Raw genomic sequence first — 27,105 nt, 5'->3', positions numbered from 1 at the left:
TGCCAACTCCTCTTGTTTTAATACTTCCCTTCTTTTTCTTGTTTATTTTCATCTGTTGCAATAATATCAGTAAACACAACTAAATGAATATGCTCCTCTGATGATGGGCCTTGCTTAGATTTCAATGGATTACTTTGGAAAGCTATGCTAGCTACCTTTTTACCTATTTTCCACACAAATATTTTCTGGTTGAAATCCAATCGATAATAATTATCAAGTAACCAATCTTATCCTAACAGGATCTATGGCACTAGCAACAATGTTTGATGGAAGTTCCACTTTTTAATCGTAACTGGTAGTCATGTTTCTTTTTTAATTTGCTTCCCTTTATTACAGGTGGTTCCGGTAACACACACTCCCATTACTGGTACTAGGAGGCAACAATATTCCTCATTAGCGCTAGCCATGGTGTAAGATTAATGATATTTTATGCACAGAATATAGGTGAACATCAACTTTATTTCCAAAAATGTCACTCACTACTATTGGTTTACAATGTTCTCCCTTAGCTGTTACTTTTCCTTCTTTAAACAACTACTCAAGAATAGGTCTCAGCCATGTGAGGATTACTGTCTTCTCTGAATGAGGGCCTACTATTCTATTATTAGTTTGGCATGGATCTTAGTGTCAAATCTTTTTCCTGAACTTTAGGGTGAATTTTACAGCAATTCATCCACAAGGCTTTAATGTAGCAAAAATTATGTTTATATCTTTTTTAGTAATAGGTCAAATTTCGGACAACTTTTTCCATAATGAATCATATTTCGACCAAATTTTTTTCCAGAAATCCAAATGTTTGTCGTATTTTTAAGTACACAAGAATATAAACACGAAAATTTTACTCACATGACAATGTTTGAGGTAATGTTGTCACAATTAAACACAATTACTACAAAGATTTATTTATCGGGTTTATAGTAGACAAGCAGTGTAACACATTATGTAGTCCGTACACTGATATAAAGATTGTTGCACAGAGTCTACAAAACATTCTCGAAGCCAACAAGGGTGGCTTCTGGCACAATAAACATAGCACAAGTAGTCGCCCCATTCAGTTTGAATACAAACTTAGTCCTATTCGACGAAACCAGGGGAGAAATTCTTCAGCAATGACAAGGAAATATTATTTTATAAACTATATGAAGTTAAGGTTAATGGGGGAAATGGCTTTAACGTGTAAAAACACTGCAACACCTCCAAACACAGTAGCTGCACGAAGATAAGTGCTGAGAAGGACAGCAGACGAACGCTGTTATTTGAGTAGACATGTCCATCTTCAGAGGTGCAAGAACTTGTTTAAGATGGTGGTGTCTTGCAATGTCCTATTGGAGAAGCTGAAGAATCCCCGCTTCAGACAGTTCTTGAAGTACAAAATAAATCCAGTTCCAGATGAAGCTACGCTGAGAAACGACTATTTATCTGTGTGCTACGAGGAAGTGCTCGACAAAATACGAACTAAAGTTGTTGACCAAGAGATTAGGGCGTCTATCGGAAATCACCAATTTGGATAGGGGTTAAATTGTAAATACTTTTGTTGGTGTCCTTAAAGTTGACGGACCTGGAGAAATGTTTCTCCTAAGGGTGTGAAGCTCTCAGCAGAATAAACAGCTCGACAACTGCCTTTGCGTTTGACAACTCAATGAAGCTACTGTCACTGTTGGTGTGAATAGAGACCAATAAATGGTGCTTCATACATGGCTGTAGCAGCCTACAGACTTCAGAGTCTCTATCCCAGTGTGGCACACATCACTTGCCTTGCACACGCATTGTACAGAGCTGTAGAAGAGGTGAAATTAAATTGCACTGATGTGAGCCAACCGATCTCCTCTAGCAAGAAAATCTATGTGAAAGCTCCACTAAGAGTACAAAAATTAAAGAACAGGGAGCTTCCCTCCATTTCCCCCTCAGCTTGTACTTACACAATGAGGTTCTTGGGTTAATGTTGTTAAGTATTACTGTACCTATTACACCAAAACAAGACGATCTTTTCTGAGCCTGATAGTGATTAATAAAGTGCTATCAGAACTGCCAAAGAGTTCTTTACAGATACGTTGTCTCTAAACTTGACATACATCAACGCGCTGTGTCATCCGAACAAGACACAGGTGCAAAGATGCGAGCTGGTGCCAGTGCCATAGAGACTCTCCACTTGCGCGAGTTCCACCTGCGCCACTGTCGGCGCTGAGCATGGAGGTAAGAATAGAGGGAGACGCCGTGATGTCACAGCTGTGAAGTTATGTGAAGCCGAGGGTAGCCATCTCAATCCGACCAAAACATTGCTGCTGTAAACTTGTGTGCATAGGCTTGTCGCTCACTTTTGGAAGGATTTTGCGCTATTATGGTGACTTGTGTGGTGTTCGGATGTACGAATCTTTCTGATTGTGATGCGAAATCGAAGGGAATAACATTTCATGTGTAAGTTGTCTCGTTAAGTGTGATTTTACAACTTCATTGTGAATGAACGTGTGCTACATTGGTACTTGTACTATAGCGTGTTTTTCTCCTGTAGATTTCCTAAAAATGAAAGTCGGAAAGCTCTGTGGGAGAATGCCGTGAGGAGGAAGAATTGGTGTGCGTCGAAATGGAGCACTATATGTTCTCAGCATTTCCGAGAAGAGGACATAGACCAAACTTCCGTTTCAACAGTAAGGCTCCGAGAAAATGCTGTACCATCAGTTTTCCCTACACACCCAAAACATTTGCAAAAGGTATGTTAATTCAAAGAATTAAATTCTTAGTTTTCAAGTTCACATTTCAGTATAATACGTACGTATCGTCGATAATCAAAGTGTTGAGTAACTCACTTTGTCTTCATGATGTACCAAATTAAAAGCTAACACTACATTAACTGTCCTAAACAGGACACTGTGTAGATTTGCCATTCTATGTACCTCATTTCAGTAAATATTGGTGGTAATGAAGAGTGTTTCCCAGTAGTGTAACGTAACTGAAATGTCCCAGCATGTATTACAAACAAGATGTATTTATGGGTCTTTGGAGGGAGGGTATAGCTAACTTAGTTTTCAGTTTCTATTATTTAGTTTGTGATACACGTTTATTACTGAATTAACAACATTGTATCGTTTACATTGAAGGCTAGCTGTTCGTAATATTACATTAAAAACTATTTTTAATCAGAAGAAATGCGGAATTTCGCCTTTACGAGATTTTATTTTAAACAAAAACTTTGAAACAACCAATCTGATGATGTTACATGCGTATATGGTGCAATTAGCGACTGTAATACACGCAGCGCTATAGCACACTGACAATGTTTTGGTCAGAGTGTCATGGCAGTGAGCCACGCCCCCATGGCTTCAAAACGTAGTACGGCTGGGATACGTAGCGCCATCTCCCCTTATTCTTACCTCCATGGCGCTGAGGGTAAAGATATCGTCCTCGCCTCAGCCAATTGCTGACCGATTACCGTCCGCCAATGACCAGACGACAACGGAAAGAAGCCCGCTCGGACGATAGAAGAGCAGCTCTCGCCCACTTGTTTATAGATCATCGTCCAGGGCTGACTTGGACAGGGAACGTCATTTAGTGAACTCTTAAAAGTGAACAGACAGTTCTTGTAAAAATTTCATTTGCTATGTACTGTGAAGTTTACCTTCAATCATTTGCACTTAGCCATTGAGGGCCTCTTTTGTCTTATATTACATGCAGTATTGCAGACTTAATCATTCAACAAGTCACAAAGACAAGTAAACCTTTTTAACTCATTTGTGTGACTTTGTTGCTAATTTGTTGGAGTGTTGTTGAACCTTCATTCACCTATCCTGTCACCTGACCCTGGGGCACAGTTGTGTAGTAGTGGCAGGGACAAATTGTCTTAGCGGTGTACTGCACCAGAAGCCATTCCACAAACTCTCAAACTCGGCCTGCCGTAACACGGTGGCAACTCGGCCTCCACAACAGTATCGACGAGCCCTTTACAAAACTGGTGATGTGAGTTTGCAAAACAACGCCAACTTTCCAGTGGTATCAAAAGGCATCACATGACTGTAAGCTGATGGTACTCAACTGTGTGATGCCCTGTCTATTGTGCAACACAAGCAAAGTGAGTTGCATTGAGCTCGTGTTCATCTGATCAATAAAGTGAACAACAAACTGCAAGGTGTTCTCCAGTCAATCAGCATATTAGTACTTACATTACTGTTCACACAACAATTTGACACTCGGCACGGTGGCTGATGGGAGCGACAGCTGCTGGAGATACCTTCACATCAGCCACCACACTAAGTGTCAACCTAGTTCCTGATGATGTTGTTTACATTACTAGAATGAATTGTCTATGCCTCGTTACTTCCTTGATTATTTCTCCTATTATTATTCCACATCCTTACTTCACAATACTTCGTATTACTTTTTCATTAAAATGTGTGTGGATACCTTTCTCTTCCGTGAAATCTTCTCGGGTGATCAGGCGAGTAAAGGCGTTGTCTTCTCGCAACGTTTCGAAGGGTTTCGTACCCATCATCTTCGCTTGAAGATGATGGGTACGAAACCCTTCGAAACGTTGCGAGAAGACGACGCCTTTACTCGGCTGATCACCCGAGAAGATTTCACGAATGGAATACGCCGAGAAAGTCTCAAATCACATTTACCTTTCTCTTCATTATTGTCTGGTTGGCAGTTGTCACCTTGTGCGTAGTCTCCTCATTCTTTGTTCAGTATATCAATACCTTTGATAAATGTCAATAAACAGTTTGCCGTCATCTGCTAAAATATTATATATCTTTCTTGACATAGTAAGGTATCCTCTGCACCAACACTTTAGTTACAGGCTGTCCTCTATAGGATTGTCCACGTATTTTGAGCTTTTTAGCTACCACTCAATATACAGGGTGTCCCAAAATAATGTATACGCTCTTTGAAACAGAGAATATCGTTAATTACAGGAGACAGAAGTACAATTTTTATGGGTAATAATTAAGAAGGCGGTGAAAAACATAACAATGATTTCTTCTGTTTCAGGATTGTCAGCGAACATGGCGTTATCGTTTGAACAAAGGAAATGGATGCTATAGTGTTACTGGAAAACAGAGAATGTGAGTGTCGTATGCTGACATGTTGTTGTTGTTGTTGTGGTCTTCAGTCCTGAGACTGGTTTGATGCAGCTCTCCATGCTACTCTATCCTGTGCAAGCTTCTTCATCTCCCAGTACCTACTGCAACCTACATCCTTCTGAATCTGCTTAACGTATTCATCTCTTCGTCTCCCTCTACGATTTTTACCCTCCACGCTGCCCTCCAATGCTAAATTTGTGATCCCTTCATGCCTCAAAACATGTCCTACCAACCGATCCCTTCTTCTAGTCAAGTTGTGCCACAAACTTCTCTTCTCCCCAATCTTATTCAATACCTCCTCATTAGTTACGTGATCTACCCACCTTATCTTTAGCATTCTTCTGTAGCACCACATTTCGAAAGCTTCTATTCTCTTCTTGTCCAAACTAGTTATTGTCCATGTTTCACTTCCATACATGGCTATACTCCATACAAATACTTTCAGAAATGACTTCCTGACACTTAAATCTATACTCGACGTTAACAAATTTCTCTTCTTCAGAAACGATTTCCTTGCCATTGCCAGTCTACATTTTATATCCTCTCTACTTTGACCATCATCAGTTATTTTACTCCCCAAATAGCAAAACTCCTTTACTACTTTAAGTGTCTTATTTCCTAATCTAATTCCCTCAGCATCACCCGATTTAATTTGACTACATTCCACTATCCTCGTTTTGCTTTTGTTGATGTTCATCTTATATCCTCCTTTCAAGACACTGTCCATTCCGTTCAACTGCTCTTCCAAGTCCTTTGCTGTCTCTGACAGAATTACAATGTCATCGGCGAACCTCAAAGTTTTTACTTCTTCTCCATGAATTTTAATACCTTCCCCGAATTTTTCTTTTGTTTCCTTTACTGCTTGCTCAATATACAGATTGAATAACATTGGGGAGAGGCTACAACCCTGTCTCACTCCTTTCCCAACCACTGCTTCCCTTTCATGCCCCTCGACTCTTATAACTACCATCTGGTTTCTGTACAAATTGTAAATAGCCCTTCGCTCCCTGTATTTGACCCCTGCCACCTTCAGAATTTGAAAGAGAGTATTCCCGTTAACATTGTCAAAAGCCTTCTCTAAGTCTACAAATGCTAGAAATGTAGGTTTTCCTTTTCTTAATCTTTCTTCTAAGATAAGTCGTAAGGTTAGTATTGCCTCGCGTGTTCCAACGTTTCTACGGAATCCAAACTGATCATTCCCCGAGATCTGCTTCTACCAGTTTTTCCATTCGTCTGTAAAGAATTCGCATTAGTATTTTGCAGCTGTGACTTATTAAACTGATAGTTCAGTAATTTTCACATCTGTCAACACCTGCTTTCTTTGGGATTGGAATTATTATATTCTTCTTGAAGTCTGAGGGTATTTTGCCTGTCTCATACATCTTGCTCACCAGATGGTAGAGTTTTGTCAGGACTGGCTCTCCCAAGGTTGTCAGTAGTTCTAATGGAATGTTGTCTACACCGGGGTCCTTGTTTCGACTCAGGTCTTTCAGTGCTCTGTCAAACTCTTCACGCAAAATCATATCTCCCATTTCATCATCATGTACATCCTCTTCCATTTCCATAGTATTGTCCTCAAGTACATCGCCCTTGTATAAACCCTCTATATACTCCTTCCACTTTTCTGCCTTCCCTTCTTTACTTAGAACTGGGTTGACATCTGAGCTCTTGATATTCATACAAGTGGTTCTCTTCTCTCCAAAGGTCTCTTGAATTTTCCTGTAGGCAGTATCCATCTTACCCCTAGTGAGACAAGCCTCTACATCCTTACATTTGTCCTCTAGCCATCCCTGCTTAGCCATTTTGCACTTCCTGTCGATCTCATTTTTGAGACGTTTGTATTCCTTTTTGCCTGCTTGATTTACTGCATTTTTATATTTTCTCCTTTCATCAATTAAATTCAATATTTCTTCTGTTACCCAAGGATTTCTATTAGCCCTCGTCTTTTTACCTACTTGATCGTCTGCTGCCTTCACTACTTCATCCCTCAGAGCTACCCATTCTTCTTCTACTGTATTTCTTTCCCCCATTCCTGTCAATTGTTCCCTTATGCTGTGAAACTCTGTACAACCTCTGGTTCTTTCAGTTTATCCAGGTCCCATCTCCTTAAATTCCCACCTTTTTGCAGTTTCTTCAGTTTCAATCTGCAGTTCATAACCAATAGATTGTGGTCAGAATCCACATCTGCCCCTGGAAATGTCTTACAATTTAAAACCAGGTTCCTAAATCTCTGTCTTACCATTATATAATCTATCTGATACCTTTTAGTATCTCCGCGATTCTTCCAGGTATGCAACCTTCTTATATGGTTCTTGAACCAAGTGTTGGCTATGATTAAGTCATGCTCTGTGCAAAATTCTACAAGGCGGCTTCCTCTTTCATTTCTTCCCCCCAATCCATATTCACCTACTATGTTTCCTTCTCTCCCTTTTCCTACTGACGAGTTCCAGTCACCCATGACTATTAAATTTTCGTTTCCCTTCACTACCTGAATAATTTCTTTTATCTCGTCATACGTTTCATCTATTTCTTCATCATCTGCAGAGCTAGTTGGCGTATAAACTTGTACTACTGTAGTAGGCATGGGCTTTGTGTCTATCTTGGCGACAATAATGCGTTCACTATGCTGTTTGTAGTAGCTAATCCGCATTCCTATTTTTTTATTCATTATTAAACCTACTCCTGCATTACCCCTATTTGATTTTGCATTTATGACCCTGTAATCACCTGACCAAAAGTCTTGTTCCTCCTGCCACCGAACTTCACTAATTCCTACTATATCTAACTTTAACCTATCCATTTCCCTTTTTAAATTTTCTAACCTACCTGCCCGATTAAGGGATCTGACATTCCTCGCTCCGATCCGTAGAACGCCAGTTTTCTTTCTCCTGATAACGACATCCTCTTGAGTAGTCCCCACCTGGAGATCTGAATGGGGGACTATTTTACCTCCGGTATATTTTACCCAAGAGGACGCCATCATCATTTAATCATACAGTAAAGCTGCATGTCCTCGGGAAAAATTGGAGACATTGGAGAGCTGAATTTGGAATACCACCACCAACAAGAGTAACAATTCTAATAATCAGAGATAAGTTTGAAATCGAAGAAACAGTGCAGAATGAGAAGAAGAGAAATAGCGGACGAAAGAGAAGTTCAACAGACAACGAGGGTTTTGATGCAGTAATCCAGGCATACACACGATCCCCGAAGAAATATGTGAGGCAATGCTCTCATGGGACTGGGATCTGCAGAAGCAGGGGTCATACAATTTTGCCATCTCAGAACTTTGAGCCTTACATTCCAAGACTTCTCCATGCTCTTAACGAGGATGATCCTGATAGGCGAAGCGAATTTTGTGAGTGGCACATTAACAGATGTGAAGAAGAGCAATGTTTCCAAGATCGAATTATTTGGTCAGATGATGCGACGTTTGAACTTGATGGAGCAATTAACAACCATAATTGCGTGTACTGGGCCAGGGAGAATCCATACGTAACTGAGCAAGGGCATGTTAATCTACTAGGAGTAACAGTCTGGTGTGGTCTGTCTTCTAGAGTGTTAATCAGGCTGTACGTCTTCAACAACACTGTCACGGGTGACTCGTACTTGGAAATGTTGTAAATGATAACTCCTGGTCTTAGCGTTGTGTCTGGAATGGAAGATTATTACTTTCAACAGGATGGGGCGCCACCTCACTTTCACCTGGATGTGAAGACATTTCTCAATCATACATTCCGTACCACATGGATAGGACGAAGATGGAGTGTGGAGTATCCCACTCAATCTCCAGATTTAACTCCTCTAGACTTCTTTCTTTGGGGTACTCTCAAGAATACAGTTTACACTGTGAGACCACACACACTGGATGACCTTAGAGAGCAAATTAAACAAGTCTGTGCTGCTATTCCGTTGGAAACAATAACATTGGCATGTCGCTCAGTTGTAAGTCTTTGTCGATAGTGTATTGCGATGGACAGACACCACTTTGAACATTTACCATCTTAAGTCGGGCCATGAGGCACCTAGTACCACTAAAATTGTATTTCTAACCCCTTTCATTAAAGAGATGTTCAGTTTCAAAGAATGTATACATTATTTTGGGACATTCTGTATTTCTTATAGCTACCAGGATGCCAACTATTACTATAATATTTTGGGCCAAATAACTCTAGCATTAACTTTTCCTGTGTGCTGGACAACCAGTACTTCTTAAACATTTCCTGAATATCATTCCAAGAAGGGAATTCTTCGAATGACCAGTTCCTCATTTAGCATCATCCTCTTCCAAATAACTCAGGGAAAAATCAGTTTTTTGGATTCATCACAACACTTAAGCAGGGACTTATAAAATATCTTTAAAAACATGTAGAATGTACATCTGCCTCTGGGTTTAACTTAATACCTCCAGTTTCAATATTTGCATAAGTAGTATCCAATTTATTATTAAAGTCAGATTTTAATTCTGCAAAAATCTTGAATAGCTCTTCCATCTCATATTGGCATATGGTAAAACCATAACGAGTTTGCACCTAATATTCTACTGCTGCTAACTTGAGGCTAAACAAGTGCTGTATCGTTATAAGAGGCATAGGGGAAAGCTAGTGTGCAGGGGTTTACTCCAATTCACTACTACCAATGTCACATCATCATAACATCTGTGCTTAACATACAAAGGATTACACCATAATATAATTGTGACATTAAATCTAAAATAAATGCTCCAAACTTGATCAGTGTAGGCTTAAGTATATTATTTTTAACATTTTAAGGTCTCAGAATGATCAAATGAATATGAAGGGCTTATTTCAATAGTCGTACAAGTACATTTTTGTTCATTCTGAGATGCAGAGTCCTAAAATTAAATGAGCGCTGAAAAATCTGCAGTTGAGATACCAGAAATATTCAATTATACTATTGAAATAAGCCCTCCATATGTCAGGCAAAATATACGACCTTAAGAAAAAATAGTGGCACTAAATAATAGAACTAGAGAGCTAAAAACTGGTCATAATATACAAATGCACATCATGTACATCACAATCAAAAGTTATTTGGGTTTTTATGAAAAATTAAAGGCTCTAAATACTAGACTTAGAAACATCCTCAGTAAGATGTAAACTTCTTCTATATGTAGCACCAATAAGTTACCTCTTTTGGTTTTCAAATTATTTACTAAAAACCAAATTTGAAATGAAGTCCTTACTCATAATTGATTATCATTTGTATTTGTAATAGAAGGTTGTACTTACAGTACGCGATTGCAATAGTGCAGTAATACAGCTATAGCAAGTTTCGGGACAGTTCATAAATAACTATGAGAACAAGGAATCTTAAAAAGGCAGTTCAGAGGTCATGTTCTACTGTCGATTCCGCTTTAAAAAATTGTAGCCAGCTAAAACATTTTAATAACTAAACCAAACTTAATTCTATTTATATACAAATTGAGAAGATTACAAATTGTTAAACAATTATTATTAATTAATATGTGTCCGAGAAATGGGCCTTTTAGATTCTGACCCTGTCCCTAGGACGACTGATAGCAGATGTTCCCTTTGGTGGTCCACTGTGGCCATATATAAATAAGGCCTGAGAGGCAGTTAGGAGAGACACTTTGAACCAGGATATCAATATGTTCATGTCAGTCAATTGCCTGCTTGCCTGGTGTCTTGGACGACGTCAGAGCTTGGCAGAGTTGAATGCGATTTTCCATAAAAGCTGGAAGTGAACCTGTGAAGATATTCCACTATCCTGGTTCCCTTAAATTTCACAGAAGTAACTGTGTGTCGCCCACAATGCTGACAAAACCACGTGGCAAGTGAGGAAGTTATTTTTCCGCTATATTGGCAAGGAAGTAACTTTTGGTGATTAGAAATCAGGATGATATACCATTTTACTTGGAAGTTCCCACAGTGGTCATCTCTGCACTGTTAATAGTGCTGTTTCTGAAACGATTATTATTATTATTATTATTATTATTATTATTTCCTTCACTTTCTCAGACGTTAAGTCCGGTTAAAAATGGAGTGACGCGGACCTTGATCAAGCGTCACTTCCTTTTAACTGTACGGTATGTGTTATATTGCATTTAGGAACTTTCGGGTAATTGAACATGTATCAATAATTACGGATTTCTGTAGTTGTATATATATGTTTGGATGTAGCTGTATTGCATTGATGTACTGGTGGATATTGTGTGGTATGACTCGTGTAGTTGATAGTATAATTGGTATGATGTCAACTTTATCCTGATGCCACATGTCTTTGACTTCCTCAGCCAGTTGGATGTATTTTTCAATTTTTTCTCCTGTTTTCTTTTGTATATTTGTTGTATTGGGTATGGATATTTCGATTAGTTGTGTTAATTTCTTCTTTTTATTGGTGAGTATGATGTCAGGTTTGTTATGTGGCGTTGTTTTATTTGTTATAATGGTTCTGTTCCAGTATAATTTGTATTCATCATTCTCCAGTACATTTTGTGGTGTATACTTGTATGTAGGAACGTGTTGTTTTAAAAGTTTATGTTGTAAGGCAAGCTGTTGATGTATTATTTTTGTGACATTGTCATGTCTTCTGGGGTATTCTGTATTTGCTAGTATTGTACATCCACTTGTGATGTGATCTACTGTTTCTATTTGTTGTTTACAAAGTCTGCATTTATCCGTTGTGGTATTGGGATCTTTAATAATATGCTTGCTGTAATACCTGGTGTTTATTGTTTGATCCTGTATTGCAATCATGAATCCTTCTGTCTCACTGTATATATTGCCTTTTCTTAGCCATGTGTTGGATGCGCCTTGATCAATGTGTGGCTGTGTTAGATGATACGGGTGCTTGCCATGAAGTGTTTTCTTTTTCCAATTTACTTTCTTCGTATCTGTTGATGTTATGTGATCTAAAGGGTTGTAGAAGTGGTTATGAAATTGCAGTGGTGTAGCCGATGTATTTATATGAGTGATTGCCTTGTGTATTTTGCTAGTTTCTGCTCGTTCTAGAAAGAAATTTCTTAAATTGTCTACCTGTCCATAATGTAGGTTTTTTATGTCGATAGATCCCCTTCCTTCTTCCTTTCTGCTTAATGTGAATCTTTCTGTTGCTGAATGTATATGATGTATTCTATATTTGTGGCATTGTGATCGTGTAAGTGTATTGAGTGCTTCTAGGTCTGTGTTACTCCATTTCACTACTCCAAATGAGTAGGTCAGTATTGGTATGGCATAAGTATTTATAGCTTTTGTCTTGTTTCTTGCTGTCAATTCTGTTTTCAGTATTTTTGTTAGTCTTTGTCTATATTTTTTTTTTAGTTCTTCTTTAATATTTGTATTATCTATTCCTATTTTTTGTCTGTATCCTAGATATTTATAGGCATCCGTTTTTTCCATCGCTTCTATGCAGTCGCTGTGGTTATCCAATATGTAATCTTCTTGTTTAGTGTGTTTTCCCTTGACTATGCTATTTTTCTTACATTTGTCTGTTCCAAAAGCCATACTTATATCATTGCTGAATCCTTCTGTTATCTTTAGTAATTGATTGAGTTGTTGATTTGTTGCTGCCAGTAATTTTAGATCACCCATGTATAGCAAATGTGTGATTTTGTGTGGGTATGTTCCAGTAATATTGTATCCATAATTTGTATTATTTAGCATGTTGGATAGTGGGTTTAGAGCAAGGCAGAACCAGAAAGGACTTAATGAGTCTCCTTGGTATATTCCACGCTTAATCTGTATTGGCTGTGATGTGATATTATTTGAATTTGTTTGGATGTTAAGTGTGGTTTTCCAATTTTTCATTACCATGTTTAGGAACTGTATCAATTTAGGATCTACTTTGTATAGTTCCAATATTTGTGGTAACCATGAGTGGGGTACACTATCAAAAGCTTTTTGGTAAACAATGTATGCGTAGTGTAGCGACCTTTGTTTAGTTTTAGCTTGATATGTCACCTCTGCATCTATTATCAGTTGCTCTTTACACCCTCGTGCTCCTTTGCAACAGCCTTTTTGTTCTTCATTTATAATTTTGTTCTGTGTTGTATGTGTCATTAATTTCTGTTTAATGACTGAAGTTAATATTTGGTATATTGTTGGTAGGCATGTTATGGGCCGATATTTAGCTGGGTTCGCTGTGTCTGCTTGATCTTTAGGTTTCAGATATGTTATTCCGTGTGTAAGTGTATCAGGGAATGTGTATGGGTCTGCAATGTAATGGTTAAATAATTTAGTTAGATGTGAATGAATTGAGGTGAACTTCTTTAACCAGAAATTTGCTATTTTATCATTTCCAGGGGCTTTCCAATTGTGAGTAGAATTAATTGCTTGGGTGACTTCATGTTGCAAAATTATCACTTCAGGCATTTGTGGTATCATTTTGTATGTGTATGTTTCTGCTTGTATCCATCGTGCATGCCTGTTATGTTGTACCGGGTTTGACCATATGTTGCTCCAGAAGTGTTCCATGTCTGTTATGTTTGGTGGATTGTTTATTTTAATGTGTGTGTTATCTATTGTCTGGTAAAATTTCTTTTGGTTTGTGTTGAATGTTTGGTTTTGTTTCCTTCTATTTTCACTTATTTTTGTATCTTCTGAGTCGTTTGGCTAATGCTTGTAATTTCTGCTTCTTTTCGTCTAATTGCTCTGTCGCTTCTTGTTGTGAGATTTTACTCAACCTTTTTCGTTTTCTTTCCGAGATTTCATTTCTTATAAATTGTGTTAGCTGTCCGATGTCTTTTCTCAGTTTTTCTATTTTGATCTGTAGCCTGTGTTGCCATGCTGGTTTTGTGGGTTTCTTGTGTGTGTTGGTTGGTTCTGATCTCTGCCTAGTGTGTATATTTAGTGTAGTGAGTGCTCCTATATAAACCAGTAGTTGTAACTCTTCCATAGTTGTGTTTTCATTTATTTTGTTGTGTATGATTGTGTTGATAGTTTTTATTGTTGTTTCGACTTGTGGGTTATTTGGTGGTCTATGCAAGAATGGTCTAATGTCTGTATTTGTGTCTTTGTATTCTATATATGTTAGCTGAAATTTTTCTTCTATATCTAACATCTGTGTCACTTCGTGTTCTATTTGTGCTTGTTCTGTTGGCTGTCTTAAGATTTCGTTTTCCTCTAATTGTTTAATTGGTGCGTGTTGTTCTTTGTTTGTTTGCTCTGGGATGTTTGAGTCCATTACTGTATTTTCTTCTTCTTCTTCTTCTGATTGCACATTATTTTGTTCCAGTATTTGTTGTACTTGTTGTTTGATGTTTTCTAATTCTGACTGGGGTATCCTGTTATTTTTTATTATTACACAGATCTGATCAGCTAGTCGTTGTTGTGTTAAAAATTTTAATTCTGGGTATCTGGTAATAAATGTTGTGTGTACTTGTGATCTGTATCCAGTTGTGTTGGTTCCTAGGTTTGTTGCTTGGTAATAACAGATTAACTTCATCTGACCATCTCATCCTCTGTCTTTGTTTTCCTTCTAGGGTGGTTGCAGGAAGCATATCCTGCAAAACACCTCTATTTGGATTTAAATCATTTTCCAGTTGGCTAGCAGTGTCGTTACCATTATTATTATTATTATTATTATCAGGGATATTATTATATTTTGTACATGTGAACTTTTACAGAATATAGCAATCAGTTAAAACTCAAAAGTTTTACTAATAGTTGTAGTTCCTGATCCTGCTGTGTAAACAGCAAAGAGGCACATTTTCTTTCAGTGAGCATAAAGAGGAATCTGGACTTGCAGACTGGAAATTATGCTCAGTATGTTCTCCACTACTTTCTGCCAGACTGCAAAAGTAGTTTCCAGGCTCTTGTAAATATCAAAGGAAGGTGTAAAGCATGCACACAAAATTTAAGTGCTTATTCATAACTACATAACAAAAGAAATGACCATTTGAATATTTACCCGCGACCCCATGAACTGTCAAGCTGGCGTATATATATTTCGTTCAACGTCTCTGTTTTTGGATGTAGACACTTTTAAATTATTTCACAGTAGGTACTACTGTCACAAGAAAGTAGTATGAATTAAGTACAGCTCACCACAGTTGCTGTGCAGCATGGTGTGTAGCGGACACTGATGGCGAGCTGGATCACTGTGCCAGGTGGACTCCATTGCTTCTCAATTCTATGACATAGTTGTGGAACCAATGAAACAGTTTTAGTCCTTAGAAATTGTGATTGACGATCTTCCCACTCATTCTTCAACAGCAGAGTTGATGGCTTTAATAATTACTCATCAACCAAGCAGGTATTCTAAAGTTTCTTTATTGAATTGCTGGTAATGGCTCGTGTGCTACTATAATCTCAACTATTGGTCACATAGTTAAGAACAACAACAATATTTTTCGATGAAACCCCCTTCAAAATCGTTATTTTTTCCTGGGTTTCTGTTTATTTTTCTTATTCAGATTTACAGCACAGAAGTAGTCTGGGCTCTTCAATGAGTTGTCAGGATGAAGTGTTTTCCCTTTTGTGAGACAGTATGTTTAGATTACGGCCATTATTTCAATTTCTGATCTACTTCTTTATTGAGTGTTCTGACAATCATGTAATTCTTCTTTAATGTGGACTAATTCCCCACTGCACCTCCTCAGGTGGTGGAAGCTGTAAACTTTGTTAATTAATTATTAATTAAGATCAACCGCTACACAATTCTCATATTCTTCAAGTTTAAGATAGACCTTCTCTTTCAGCCACTTTAGTGAGACCTGTGGTACCTATGAAGGTAATATACTAAAACGTCTTGTAACTAGACACTTGTAACTACACTGCGTTTTCTCTAGTTGTTTGTGTATCTGTTTTTAATATTTGATAAGTATTATGTTTGTGCACAGGCTGCCTTAGGCTATACTGGTGGTGGTTTTCTTTTAAAGCAAAGGGACAACTCTGTATGAAGAGACATGTAACTATTAATACAATTTACTGTTTGGAATTAGGCCCACAAGATGTTTCAGTTATGGAAACAGCTAATGCTCTACTTCTGCTACATTTTTTTTTCTCCAGGAGAATCACCCCACCCAACAAAACCAAATCTTATGTAAAAGTGAAAGAATGCACAATATGAACAAATGTACAGTTTTTCAGAAAGACATTTATGTAGTTTACTCAACAGATAAAATCTGCATCCATATACATGCCAAGTAGTTTACCAGATATTCATTGGCATTAAACCAAGTATTTGATAACTTGAAGGACTCACCGTTTTGTAGTTTCAGTTTGTTCACATCTTTTCCAGAATTTGCAGTCATTGTGTCATCTGCATCATGTACAGATATACATGACAAATTACTCTGAAGATCATTAACAAACATTGCAAATGACAGTGACTGAAGAATTGATCCTTAGGCAAAGGTTCCAAGTCGTGGATGCCATAATGCCTTGGTATCTCCAGTTTACTAAATCAAATACATTAATCAGATCAGCTAGAGTGCCTTCAGTAGATGTTTTTGATTCAAAAGAAGCTTGCACGAAAGAAATAACATTTTCACATCTTTGAATATGAACCATTGGGGCCTGAAACCACACTGAGACCTAGTGAATTATAAACAGTGTGTATAAAAACAATCATCTGATTTCGCACATCAACATTTCTGAAACTAAAAATAAAATATACAATGAACTTTGTTTTTTGATGAATGGGATACTCAAAAAGTTTTTTCAACTTAAAAGGTCATATTTTTTTTATTAAAGTTGGGTATGGGAGTGAACATCTTGTAGCAATCACTTGGGAACATCCAGTATGCTAATGAGGAAGTTATCTGCTTGAGACAGCATTCATTTTAAAATCATTTTTGAATGAGTAACATCAATTTTGAAATCTTTTTTGAGCTATATTTGTGGCTCTGTAGCAAGATCTAGTACACGTATGCAAGCTGTCATGCCACCTCACATTAAATTAGAAGTAACACTGACACATCTGGCAAACTGATGTCACTGCAATATTTGTATATGTTTCTTTCACTGGTGCAGCACTTATTTTGTAATCAGAATTTATTAAGCTGTGGAGAAAAGTAATCACTCAGTAACAGCGCCAATATGAACACTGTCATATTTGCATAGGATTTTAATGATGGACAAGAGTAGTTTTAATTCTCTAAAGTTAAAAATAAACTTCTATTTCGCCATAATACTTACACTCAATGACTAAAGCAAGACCTTATTATCACTATACTGAAATAAAAAATACCTTTACAGTATTGAGTGTTCTGCTGTAATATGAACTTCGACAAGTCCATTCTGCCAGTAACGATACTGTTTAATCATTTCGTCGCTTTGAAAGATGATATGTTACTCTGATACAAATAAATGATTATAAAGAGTTGTTGAATGTTAAAAGATGTCCCTGTCACATAGTTTAAGAATATTTTGTCACTTTAGAAGGTATTCATTAACTTAGTTGAAGAACAAGCACATTATTTTGGTATGATACTAACTTTTCACGTAAATAAACAAACAATTCTAGATCTGTGCTGTTGAATGAATCAGAGTAGAATGAGAGCAGATCCACTAATCATAGTTGCTGAAACTTGTAGATGATGGTGGAGGAGGTAGAACGCCACTTAACTTTCAAAAGTTAGGTGTAAGTTGGTATAACAACATGCAAATTGCATGTTTCCACACGTATGTTGAATTATGGGAGTGGTAGCAGGGGATCTACTTGTAAGAAATTCATGCCAGTAGAAACCCAGCTTTAGAGCCAGGTATGGACTTCTGATTACCAAGAGCAGGGGAACTGGCCTTTGTAGCATTGTGACAACAAAATGAAAGATTAAATTTGTGTTAAGTAACATTAACATCATAGATAGCTTTTTCACACTTTCTGCTTCTACCTAATTTTATGTTAATGATAATCCAAGGAGATGGGATAGAGACCATGATGTGGAATATGAACTAGAAATAATTAAAAATACAGAAACATTATAATTAAAGTTCAACTTTCAAACCACTGTAGAAATAACACCACTGGTCAGAATAACTTCAAATTGATATGGAATATTATCGGAGAAGGGGGAAAACTTATGGCAGAAGAAAAACAAATAGTTACAAAATGTAGCAAAAGAGGGCGCTGTAAGCATCATGATTTAATAGTGGTCAACTAAAAATGAAGAATGAATCATACAACGATACCTAAGGTGTATGTTTGACTTTAAACAAACTGTACTACTCAGTGTGCATGGGTGTACAGTTGTGATACTGTTAGTTAAGTAAGCCCATCCACCATGGCAAGGTCATATCTCATAAGATGGGAAAAATCTATTTTTAATGTCCTGAGGTCAAAACCGCATAAAAAGCATCACTCACATGGGTTTTTAATTGTTCTGAGGCATAAAACCACATAAAAAGCATCAGTCACATCGGTTTTTAATTGTCCTGAAGCCAAAAACCGCATAAAAAGGATCAATCACATCGGTTTTTAATTGTCCTGAAGCAAAAAAGCACATAAAAAGCATCAATAAAAATCAAATCGTATTATTAATTTCCATGTGACTGGCGCAAAACATGTGCAGTATGCTGTCCACCGTTTTCCACAACACTATGCCTATTGACACACAGTCAACATGGGTTCAGAAAACATCGTTCCTGTGAAACACAACTAGCTCTTTATTCACCTGAGCAGCAATGTAGCAGGGCATGTATACACACCCACAGCAACGAAAGGCAAGATGATGATAATCTGCATAACTTGTCATGAAAAAGACACTTCCACTTTCACATGGATGCTGGTTGTCATCTAACTTGGGAACACCCAGCTTATGGTGTGCATGTAGATATACTGCTGCCATGATGTAATATCATCTGCACACTCAGACAGAGAAAATACAGTAGCCTTGGTCTGTCTATTTATGTTTTAATTGTTGTTGACAATGATGATGATTTGATGAAGATGATGTATCTTCAGACTGGTTTGATGTAGCTCTCCACATGGACCACCTTGTGCAAGCCTCTTCATCTTTGCATTACCACTGCAACCTATATCCACTTTAATCTGCTTACTGTATACAAGCCTTGTTCTCCCTCTACAGTTAGTGCATTACATTTTACTGGGTGCATTCTGTTTTCAGACAACAGACAAGGGAATTGTGATAAACGGAGATCACATCTTTTCTTTCTTTCCTTTCTTTCTTTCTTTATTTTTCTTTCTTTCTTTCTTTATATTTTTCTTTTTTTTTATGGTTGATGCAGCTGCTGTGGATCTCTTTTTAAAACTGTATTTTGCCTGATTGATTTCTCAGTCTTTCAAAGCTGATGCTTTAATGTTTTTCAGTGTGCTTAGCTCATCTCTGTTTTGTCTGATGTTCATTGCCACACATACAAATGTATACAGGGTGGAATTCTAAATTAGGGTGTTTTTGCTAAAAATGAGAATGTATTTGCAGGACATGCTGTAGGGATAAAAGAGTGAGACCTTGTGACTCCGAGAGATTTGTAAAGAAATAAGAACTGTTTCTTCTCATTGACATCGGGGACTTATAACATGGTGGATGTTTATAGGGACCCATTATTGCACTCATTATTTTTGCTCACTTAAGGCTCCAATTGTTTCAAAAAATAATCCTAACTTCACAATCAGCAGCAACAAAAGTTATGAAGTATAAGAAAAAACAAATAGGCCATTGGACCTAGTAGGTAGAATATGGACACCATGATGAAGGCAATCAAGAATTTACAAGACAGAGAGAGAGAGAGAGAGTTTCATGCAATGCTAAGCTTTTTCTTTTTATCGTGATCTTTACATCCTGGCGTATTTGTTTATTTTAATCATTTTAACATCTAGCTTATCAAAATATTTTATCATTATCAGTGAAGACAATGTTGTGTGCTGTGTAAACTCGTGATTTCCTTCAACATTATGTCCATATCTTACTTACAAGGCCAGATACCTTGTTTGTTTTATGTTACACTTTGTAACTTTTGCAGCTGCTCCTAATTGTCAAGTTGGAATTTTCTTGAAACAGTGGGGAGCCTTATACATGAGCAAAAATAATAGCTGTAACAATATAAATCCCCAATGTTACAGAGAAGAAACATTTCGTATTTGTTTACATAGCTCTGTGTGTCACATGATCCTGCCCTTTTATCACTATTAGCAAGTTCTGTAAATATGGTTTTATTTTCAGCAAATGTATCCTCATTTAAAGCTCCATTCTGTTTAGGCACATCTGCTTCTCTATTATTGTACAAAATTGTGACATATTTCAGAATGAAGATAACAACAACAACAAGAACAACAGCTAAAATATCTAATTGAGATAATAGTTCCTTATAAATGTGCACCTCGTTATAAATCTCAGATGTTACAGAGAAGAAACAATTCTTATTTGTTTACGTCTCTCTCTAGGTCATGTGGTCTCACTGTTTTATTACCATAACATCTCCAGTACATGCTTTCATTTTAACCAAAAACATCTTTATTTATAACTCCAATCATTTTAGGCATATTTGCTTCTCATCTATTATCCAACAAGTATAACATGTTCAACAAGTAAGATGTAGTGTAAGTTCACATACTCCGTATCATGTAACACAGATATGATAACAGTTTGAAATTCTGTTTACAGTACAGAGTTGGAAGGGCACGATATAATGAAATCAATTGCCTATCAATGTATGTGTCAAGGTCTCACTGCAATATTGTGAAGAAAGACAAAGGATTATACATAATAGATGGTGGGGTAAGTTATGTAATGTAGAGACTCGAAGTTAAAATAAACTGATTACTTCCTTGTAAACATTTGAGTATGAGTGTTTTATTTAATACACATTTTATTATTTAAACTGCTACATCTAACTTTAAATGTCATATTGGCTCGAGGAATAGGCTCAAACCCTTTTTAATGTGTACTTGCTAGATCTAAACAACAGTATAATATAAGAGAAACCAGTGGAGTGAGGTGTGGCATATAGAAACATGCAGTAGAAAACAGTATTCATATTAGCTTTCGAGCTCTTACGCTTTCTCTAGAAAAAGTACACATATTTAGGCAGACAGACACCCAACCACATTCCTGCAGTGAGACTGGCTGTTGATTATCGCTTATTGAGAGCACTTGCCTGCGCAGATGGCGGTGGGGAGGGAGGAGAGAAGAATGCACTAGAACTGAGGGGTTAGTAGGATAGTGTGAAGGAGGTCTTTCGACAGATGACTCAGTGTCTGCACAACAAGACAAAAGAAATTCAGAGGGTAGAGTTTGTAAGAGATAGAGAAAGGAAGTGGGGTTGAAAGGGATGGGAGGAAGGGAGAGGAAGGTAGAGATGAAGAGGGAGACAGGAAGGAAGGAGGAAGGATGGAAAAGGGTAGAAGGGAGGGGGGGGGGAGAGAGAGAGAGAGAGAATGCATGCCACCTCTGGGGGTGGGGGGAGAGTGCTGGGAGAAGACAGTACATGATCTGGAGTGAAAAGGAGTGGTGAGGACAGAAGAGAGAAGGGAAAAGGTAATGAGGAACTGATTAACGGAGGTTTAGATCAGAGGAATTGCGTGAGTGCAGGATGTGTTGGAGAGGGAAGTCCCGCCTATGTAGTTCAGAGAAACTATTCTGGTAGGGGAATCCATTTGCGCAGTTACTGAAGCAGCTGTTGAAGTCATTTGTGCTGTGGTACACAGCATGTTCGGGAACTGGATGATCAAGTTTGCAGACTGCCACAGTTTGACGATGGCCACTCATGCAAGTAGACAATTGGTTACTTGTCATGCCCACATAGCATGCTGCAGAGTAATTGCAGCATAGCTGATGTAAACTTTTCGGATTTTACACATGACCTTGCCTTTTATTGGGTAGGAAATTCTCTGTCTGGATGGGCCCTGGGGGGCCCAAATGGTATCAAGTGATTGCCACAGCAGGTTATAGGCGTCACGGGATGTGATTGTGGAGGGGCATGTGGTCAGCCCACTGCTGTTCTGGCCATTGTTAGTTTTTGTGACCGTAACTACTACTTCTCAATGAAGTAGCTCCTTACATGGTTGTCTCAACGGCTGAGTGCATCCCGCTTACCAACATCCCAAGTGCTAGCCAAGCCTGACAGCACTTAACTTCAGTCATCTGATGGGAACCAGTATTATCAGTGTGGCAAGGCCATTGGCCATTGGAAAGGAAATTCTGTCATATATTAACAACTTATTGAATCATTCACTGTTAAGCTTGAGACTGTTGAGAGTCAGCAAGAGTGCTCCGAGGCAAGAAACCAGAGACACACTGTAGGTACAGGCGTAAATCGTAGCTTTTAGGTTACTCTAGGGAAATAGTAATGGAGGAAACTTACGAACTGCAAATGCTTGGACAGCTGTCCCAGGGTATAAGTCATGATAAAGAGAACTAATTAGTATCTCCACAACCATCTACATGTTGTTGTAAGTAGGCGATAATCATAAACAGGCATTTCTTAGCACATGCAGCAAGAATGACCATTACACCTAAGAATAGCCGCATCAGTAGTTTCACAGAAGTTAGATTGAGAGGGAAAATGAAGAAAACTGCTGAAGTAGAGGCCTCTGCTCATGAGATAGAAGCCTGCGTCTGCAGGGTGAAGCATGGCGATGTAAAACACTGTTGTTCCTTACCGTACTAAGAAGGGCAGTGATGTTTAGCTTTCAGCTGGATGCTGTTGCTACCAAATGTACAGCTTATTAGTCTGAATGCTAGAAGCAGTCATCCAGCAGAGAAGAAGAAGGGGAAGGATGCAAAATGGAGTTGGTTGGAGGCACCATGAAGGAGAAAAGCCCCATGTTAGACTGGCAAATGACTGTGACATTCCAGTAGTGTTAGTGGGGTGGCTGCAGAAACATTGTGCTGTCAGAATACTTTCTAAAGCCTCAGGTTTTCGTATTCCAAGTATTTGTCAGTCAGAGTGTTGGGATTACGTGTTGCTCAACACCAACCTTGGGTAATGTCCAATTTAAGTCTGTTTTCTCACTTTTAATGTTGCTCTCAAATGTTTGTACTTAATGAAGCACTGGGTGATTCTTCTTCTGTTCTCTCTCATCTATGTTTATAAATGGTCTTCAGTGTAGTAGTTAAGTTGGAATAAAGTAATTGATTGTTATGAAACTCTAGAATTCCTTGAGTCTCCTATAATATTGTGAAAGGATAGTTGCTACTCACCATATAGTGGAGATGCCGAGTCAGATAGGCACAACAAAAAGACTGTCGCAAAGTTGTTTTGTTGTCCACATCTTTGACCCAGCATCATTGCTATATGGTGAGTAGCAATTATCCTTTTCATAATATTGTCTTCATTCCATCCTGACTTTTCGATTGTTTGAGTCTCCTACAAGTATCCTCCAAGAGTCGCAAAATCCACACCACTTGTAGGTGCTCCCTGTGACAGTGTTTGGTGCTGACCCAAGGAGCTACCTGCTATCACTGGATTTTTGTCTTTCGGCATTTGCTCCTGACTGCTCGAAAACTATGTCTCACCTGAAACTCCCCTAAAGTTCTCATACACTTCATCTAGCCTATATCAGAACATTACAATGCATATGACTTGACTTCAGTACGAGGTGGTGGATGGTGGGTTGGTGTATGGAAGTGTCTTTCTCCTGTGTTGACCAGAAGGAAATGACCCATGGGGTGCAGGATTGGGAGCTGTATGGCAAGGATATTCTGTTGGTCTGGTGCTTGGCAAACCACTACTTTGGTTGATGTGGGTATGATTTAAGGTACAATGTCCCTCATCTCAGGGTGTAATGAGAGGTAGTTGAAAACCTGGTGAAGGGTGTGGTTGAGCTTTTTGTTGATCTTTTCAAGGCCAAGGTGATACTAGCAGATCAGAGGAGTGCTGGTCGGTGGCTGGTTAACAGGTTTACTGGTGTTTCAGGAGATGACACAGCAGATCTGTCTGTGGACTAGCTCGATAAAACCTTATTGACAGACAGTATCCTGTTCACATCGTGCAGTGTTCTACTGCCCACGCAGTTTACAGAGTATACTTATCCGTCCCTATTCCAAACCTACTCCGAATGCACCCCATGGGTCATTCCCTTGTGGTTAACTCCAGTGCAAAATATGTCCCACACACCTAACCATCTCCTATCACAGTCCACTCACTGGCATTTCCTAGCCAATAAAAGGCAGGGCCACATTTAAAAGCAACCATGTTTTGTGTCAGCTATGCTGCAGTTACTACCCAGTGTTCTATGTGGGCATGACAAGTAATCAACCATCTACTCGCATGAATAGTTACCTCCAAACTATGGCAAACTGCAAATATGACCAACCAGTTGCCGAACATTTTGTGCACCACAACACAGGTGACTCCCACAACTATTTCACTAAGGGAGCCATTTGGATACTCCCTGGCAGCACTAGTTTCTTATAACTACACAGGTGGGAATTGTCTCTCCACCATATCCTGCACTTGTACAATCCCCTTGGCCTAAACCTCCATTTAACTGTCTACCACTGCCTCACCTGACCTTTTCCCTTCTCTCATCTGTCTACAGCATTCGTTTCCTGTCCAGATTATGTCCTGCTGCTCCCTCCCCCCCTCCTCCTGCCTCGTGTCGTGTCAAGTGGGCTCTCTCTCTCCCCCTCCCTCCCCCCTCTCTTTTTCCCTCTCCCCTCCCTCCCTCCCCTTTTTCTCTCCCCTCCCCTCCCCCCCTCTTCTCTCCCCTCCCCCTCTCTTCCCCTCCCCTTCTCTCACTCCCACCTCTCCCTCCCCCTCTCCCTCCCCCTCTCCTCCCAGTCTACCTCCCCCCATCTGCCACCTCCCCTCCCCTCCTCTTACCCGCACCCTCTCCACTTCCCTCCTCACTCCCCTTCCCCTCCCCACTCCTCTCTCCCCCTTCCCCTCCCACCCCCTCCCTCTCTTGCCCCTATCCCTCTTCTCTCACTCCCTCCCCCTCCTATATCCTCCCCTCTCTCACCCCTCCCCATCTTCCCACTTCACCCCTCTCTCTCACCCCTGTCCCCCCTTTCCTTTCCCCTCTATCTTCTGCACTACTTTTGTCTTGGTGTGCAGCCACTGAGTCATCTGTCGAAAGATCTTCCCCACATTAATCCCACTATCCCTCCTTGCCTTGTGTGTCCTTCTCTACATCCTCAGCACCTGCAGCTGTGCAGGCAACTGCTCTCAATAATCAATAATCATTAGTCAACCTTTCTATAGTTGTTTGAGAGTGTGCTTGGGAGTTTGTGTGGTTGTGTGTGTGAATATGTGCATTTTTGCTGGAGGAAGGTAAAGAGCTCAAAAACTAGTGTGAATAATGTTTTCTGTTGCGTGTTTACATGTGTGATACATCAGTCCTCTACAGTCCTTATTTTATGTTTTAGTTCATCCAGAAATTTCCATTGTTGTTATATGGCAATATGGCAGGCAGTGGGTTATAAATTCCTCTTATTGTTTCAATGTGAAAACAAATTGACTTTTTCAACTTTAACTGCCATGCATGCCTTAATCTATATTAGATCCTGCCAAATATATAACTGAAGCTGATTCCTTGTACTGATCTCCTCCTATAGCAGACCGTAGCAGAGTGAGTGGATTATTGACATTTTTTATAAAACTGTGCTTGAGTTCACTCTCATCTCGAGTATTGAATAATTTCTGTGATTCAAAAGTCCTTAACGTTAAAGGCAGATTTCAAAAGAAATGTCCGGAATGTCTATTCCAGTGCCGAACTGTAAATGAAATTCATGAATTTATTAAGTAGCGAACAGACCCAAATCTGAATACAAGAATGTTTTTATTCTGTCTGTATGTTTCTGCAAAATAGAGTACCTTCACTTAAATTTTTAAAAACAATAAAAACTCATAAAAGATGTGTATTCACTATATTTCTGTCTTAAATTACACAATTTTTCGATTTTTTTATGCTTCTTAAATAGCTGTTAAGTATTTTTGCAGAAACTATAGCCCATGTAGGAAGGTGTTATCACACAGTGAAGTGGAGCAGTAGAGAAGTGTGGAGGGGACAAGATTTACATAAGAAAGGCAGTAGAGAGTGGGCAGACAAAGTCTGCATTGCAAGACCTTGTTGCTGTGGGCAACAATCAGTTTCATTTGTTTTGGTTATGTGTTCCATTGATCATTCTCACAGTAACCATTATGATGTGGAATGTGTCAAGTGCATAATAAATGCATACATGAATCAATTTTTTTATGCTTAAAATTTTTATCATGTACCCCATATTATTAAATGGCACAAAACTCATATATTATACCTATAAATTTATTTATTCCTATTCAAGAATTCATGTATGGTCTGTCAAACATTTTATTTCATCTGGTAATTTATCAAAAAGTTTTACAGCAGCATATTTTACCCCTTCCTGTGCCAAATATAGGTAAAGAAGAGGAGAGTGTAAGTCTTTCTTCCTTCTAGTATCATAATCATGAATGTCACTGTTGTTTTTAAAATGGTCCATGTCATTGAGAACAAATTTCATTAGTGAGTAAATGTACTATGAGGCTGTTGTAAGAATTCCTAACCTTTTAAACAGATGCCTAGATGTGCGACTATGAGTCCCACAAATTATTCTAACCTCTTTCTTCTGAACAGTGAATACATTTGCCCAAGTGTTGAGTTACCCCAAAATATAATTCCGTATGACATCAGAGAGTGAAATTGTGCTAAGTATGTTAGCTTACTAATTTCTATATTCTCAGAATTGGCAATTATTCTGATTGCAAAGTTCCTGAACCTAGTCGCTTTAGGAGATCCAAAATATGAATTTTTCCAATTAAGAATCTCATCTATATGTCCACCTACAAACTTAGTATGCTCTACCCTGTCTACTGACTTCTGTTGATGTGTTATTTTTATTGAAGGAACTGTACTCCTTGTGGCAGAAAATTGGATGTACTGTGTTTTTTTTTTTTTAAGTTCAGAGCAAGCCCATTTGCAGAAAAGCAATGAACAACTTTTGCAAATTCATTATTTGTATCATTTTCTATTGGAGTTTCTTTTACTGGATAAATAATGATGCTTGCATAATCAGCAAATAGTGTCAGGTTAGCTTCTTGTTTCAGAGAAGGTAGGAAGATCATTCATTTATATCAAGAACAGAAGGAGACCCGGGATCAAACCCTGTGGAACACCTAATGTAATT

General features: G+C 38.5%; 1 protein-coding gene across 2 annotated transcripts; it reads left to right on the top strand.

Moving 5' to 3' along the window:
• The first annotated feature begins 27 nt into the window (after positions 1–27).
• Positions 28–26,148, top strand: LOC126485135 (THAP domain-containing protein 6-like). 2 transcript variants are annotated; one of them, XR_007587911.1, is made up of 4 exons: positions 28–2,708; positions 4,981–5,054; positions 20,620–20,733; positions 25,901–26,148. XR_007587911.1 is itself a non-coding variant. In XM_050108783.1 (4 exons), exons 1-4 carry the CDS (start codon positions 2,339–2,341, stop codon positions 25,907–25,909), a joined length of 399 nt encoding a protein of 132 aa, XP_049964740.1. In that variant the 5' UTR covers positions 28–2,338; the 3' UTR covers positions 25,910–26,148. The 2 variants fall into 2 exon arrangements, 1 of the variants encoding a protein (XP_049964740.1); XM_050108783.1 differs by lacking the exon at positions 4,981–5,054 and having other exon boundaries at positions 28–2,415; positions 2,510–2,708.
• The last annotated feature ends 957 nt before the right edge of the window (positions 26,149–27,105 follow it).

Source organism: Schistocerca serialis, chromosome 6 (assembly GCF_023864345.2).
Source record: "Schistocerca serialis cubense isolate TAMUIC-IGC-003099 chromosome 6, iqSchSeri2.2, whole genome shotgun sequence".
Taxonomy (NCBI): domain Eukaryota; kingdom Metazoa; phylum Arthropoda; class Insecta; order Orthoptera; family Acrididae; genus Schistocerca; species Schistocerca serialis.
Note: the sequence above shows the minus strand (reverse complement) of the source record. Positions and strands in the feature narration are given on the sequence as shown.

Coding starts and splice junctions, on each gene's coding strand:
- LOC126485135 (XM_050108783.1), top strand. CDS start 2,339: ATGGTGACTTGTGTGGTGTTCGGATGTACGAATCTTTCTGATTGTGAT. Junction 2,416..2,509: donor AAGGGAATAACATTTCATGT/GTAAGTTGTCTC, acceptor TTTCTCCTGTAG/ATTTCCTAAAAATGAAAGTC. Junction 2,709..20,619: donor ACCCAAAACATTTGCAAAAG/GTATGTTAATTC, acceptor TTCTGTTTACAG/TACAGAGTTGGAAGGGCACG.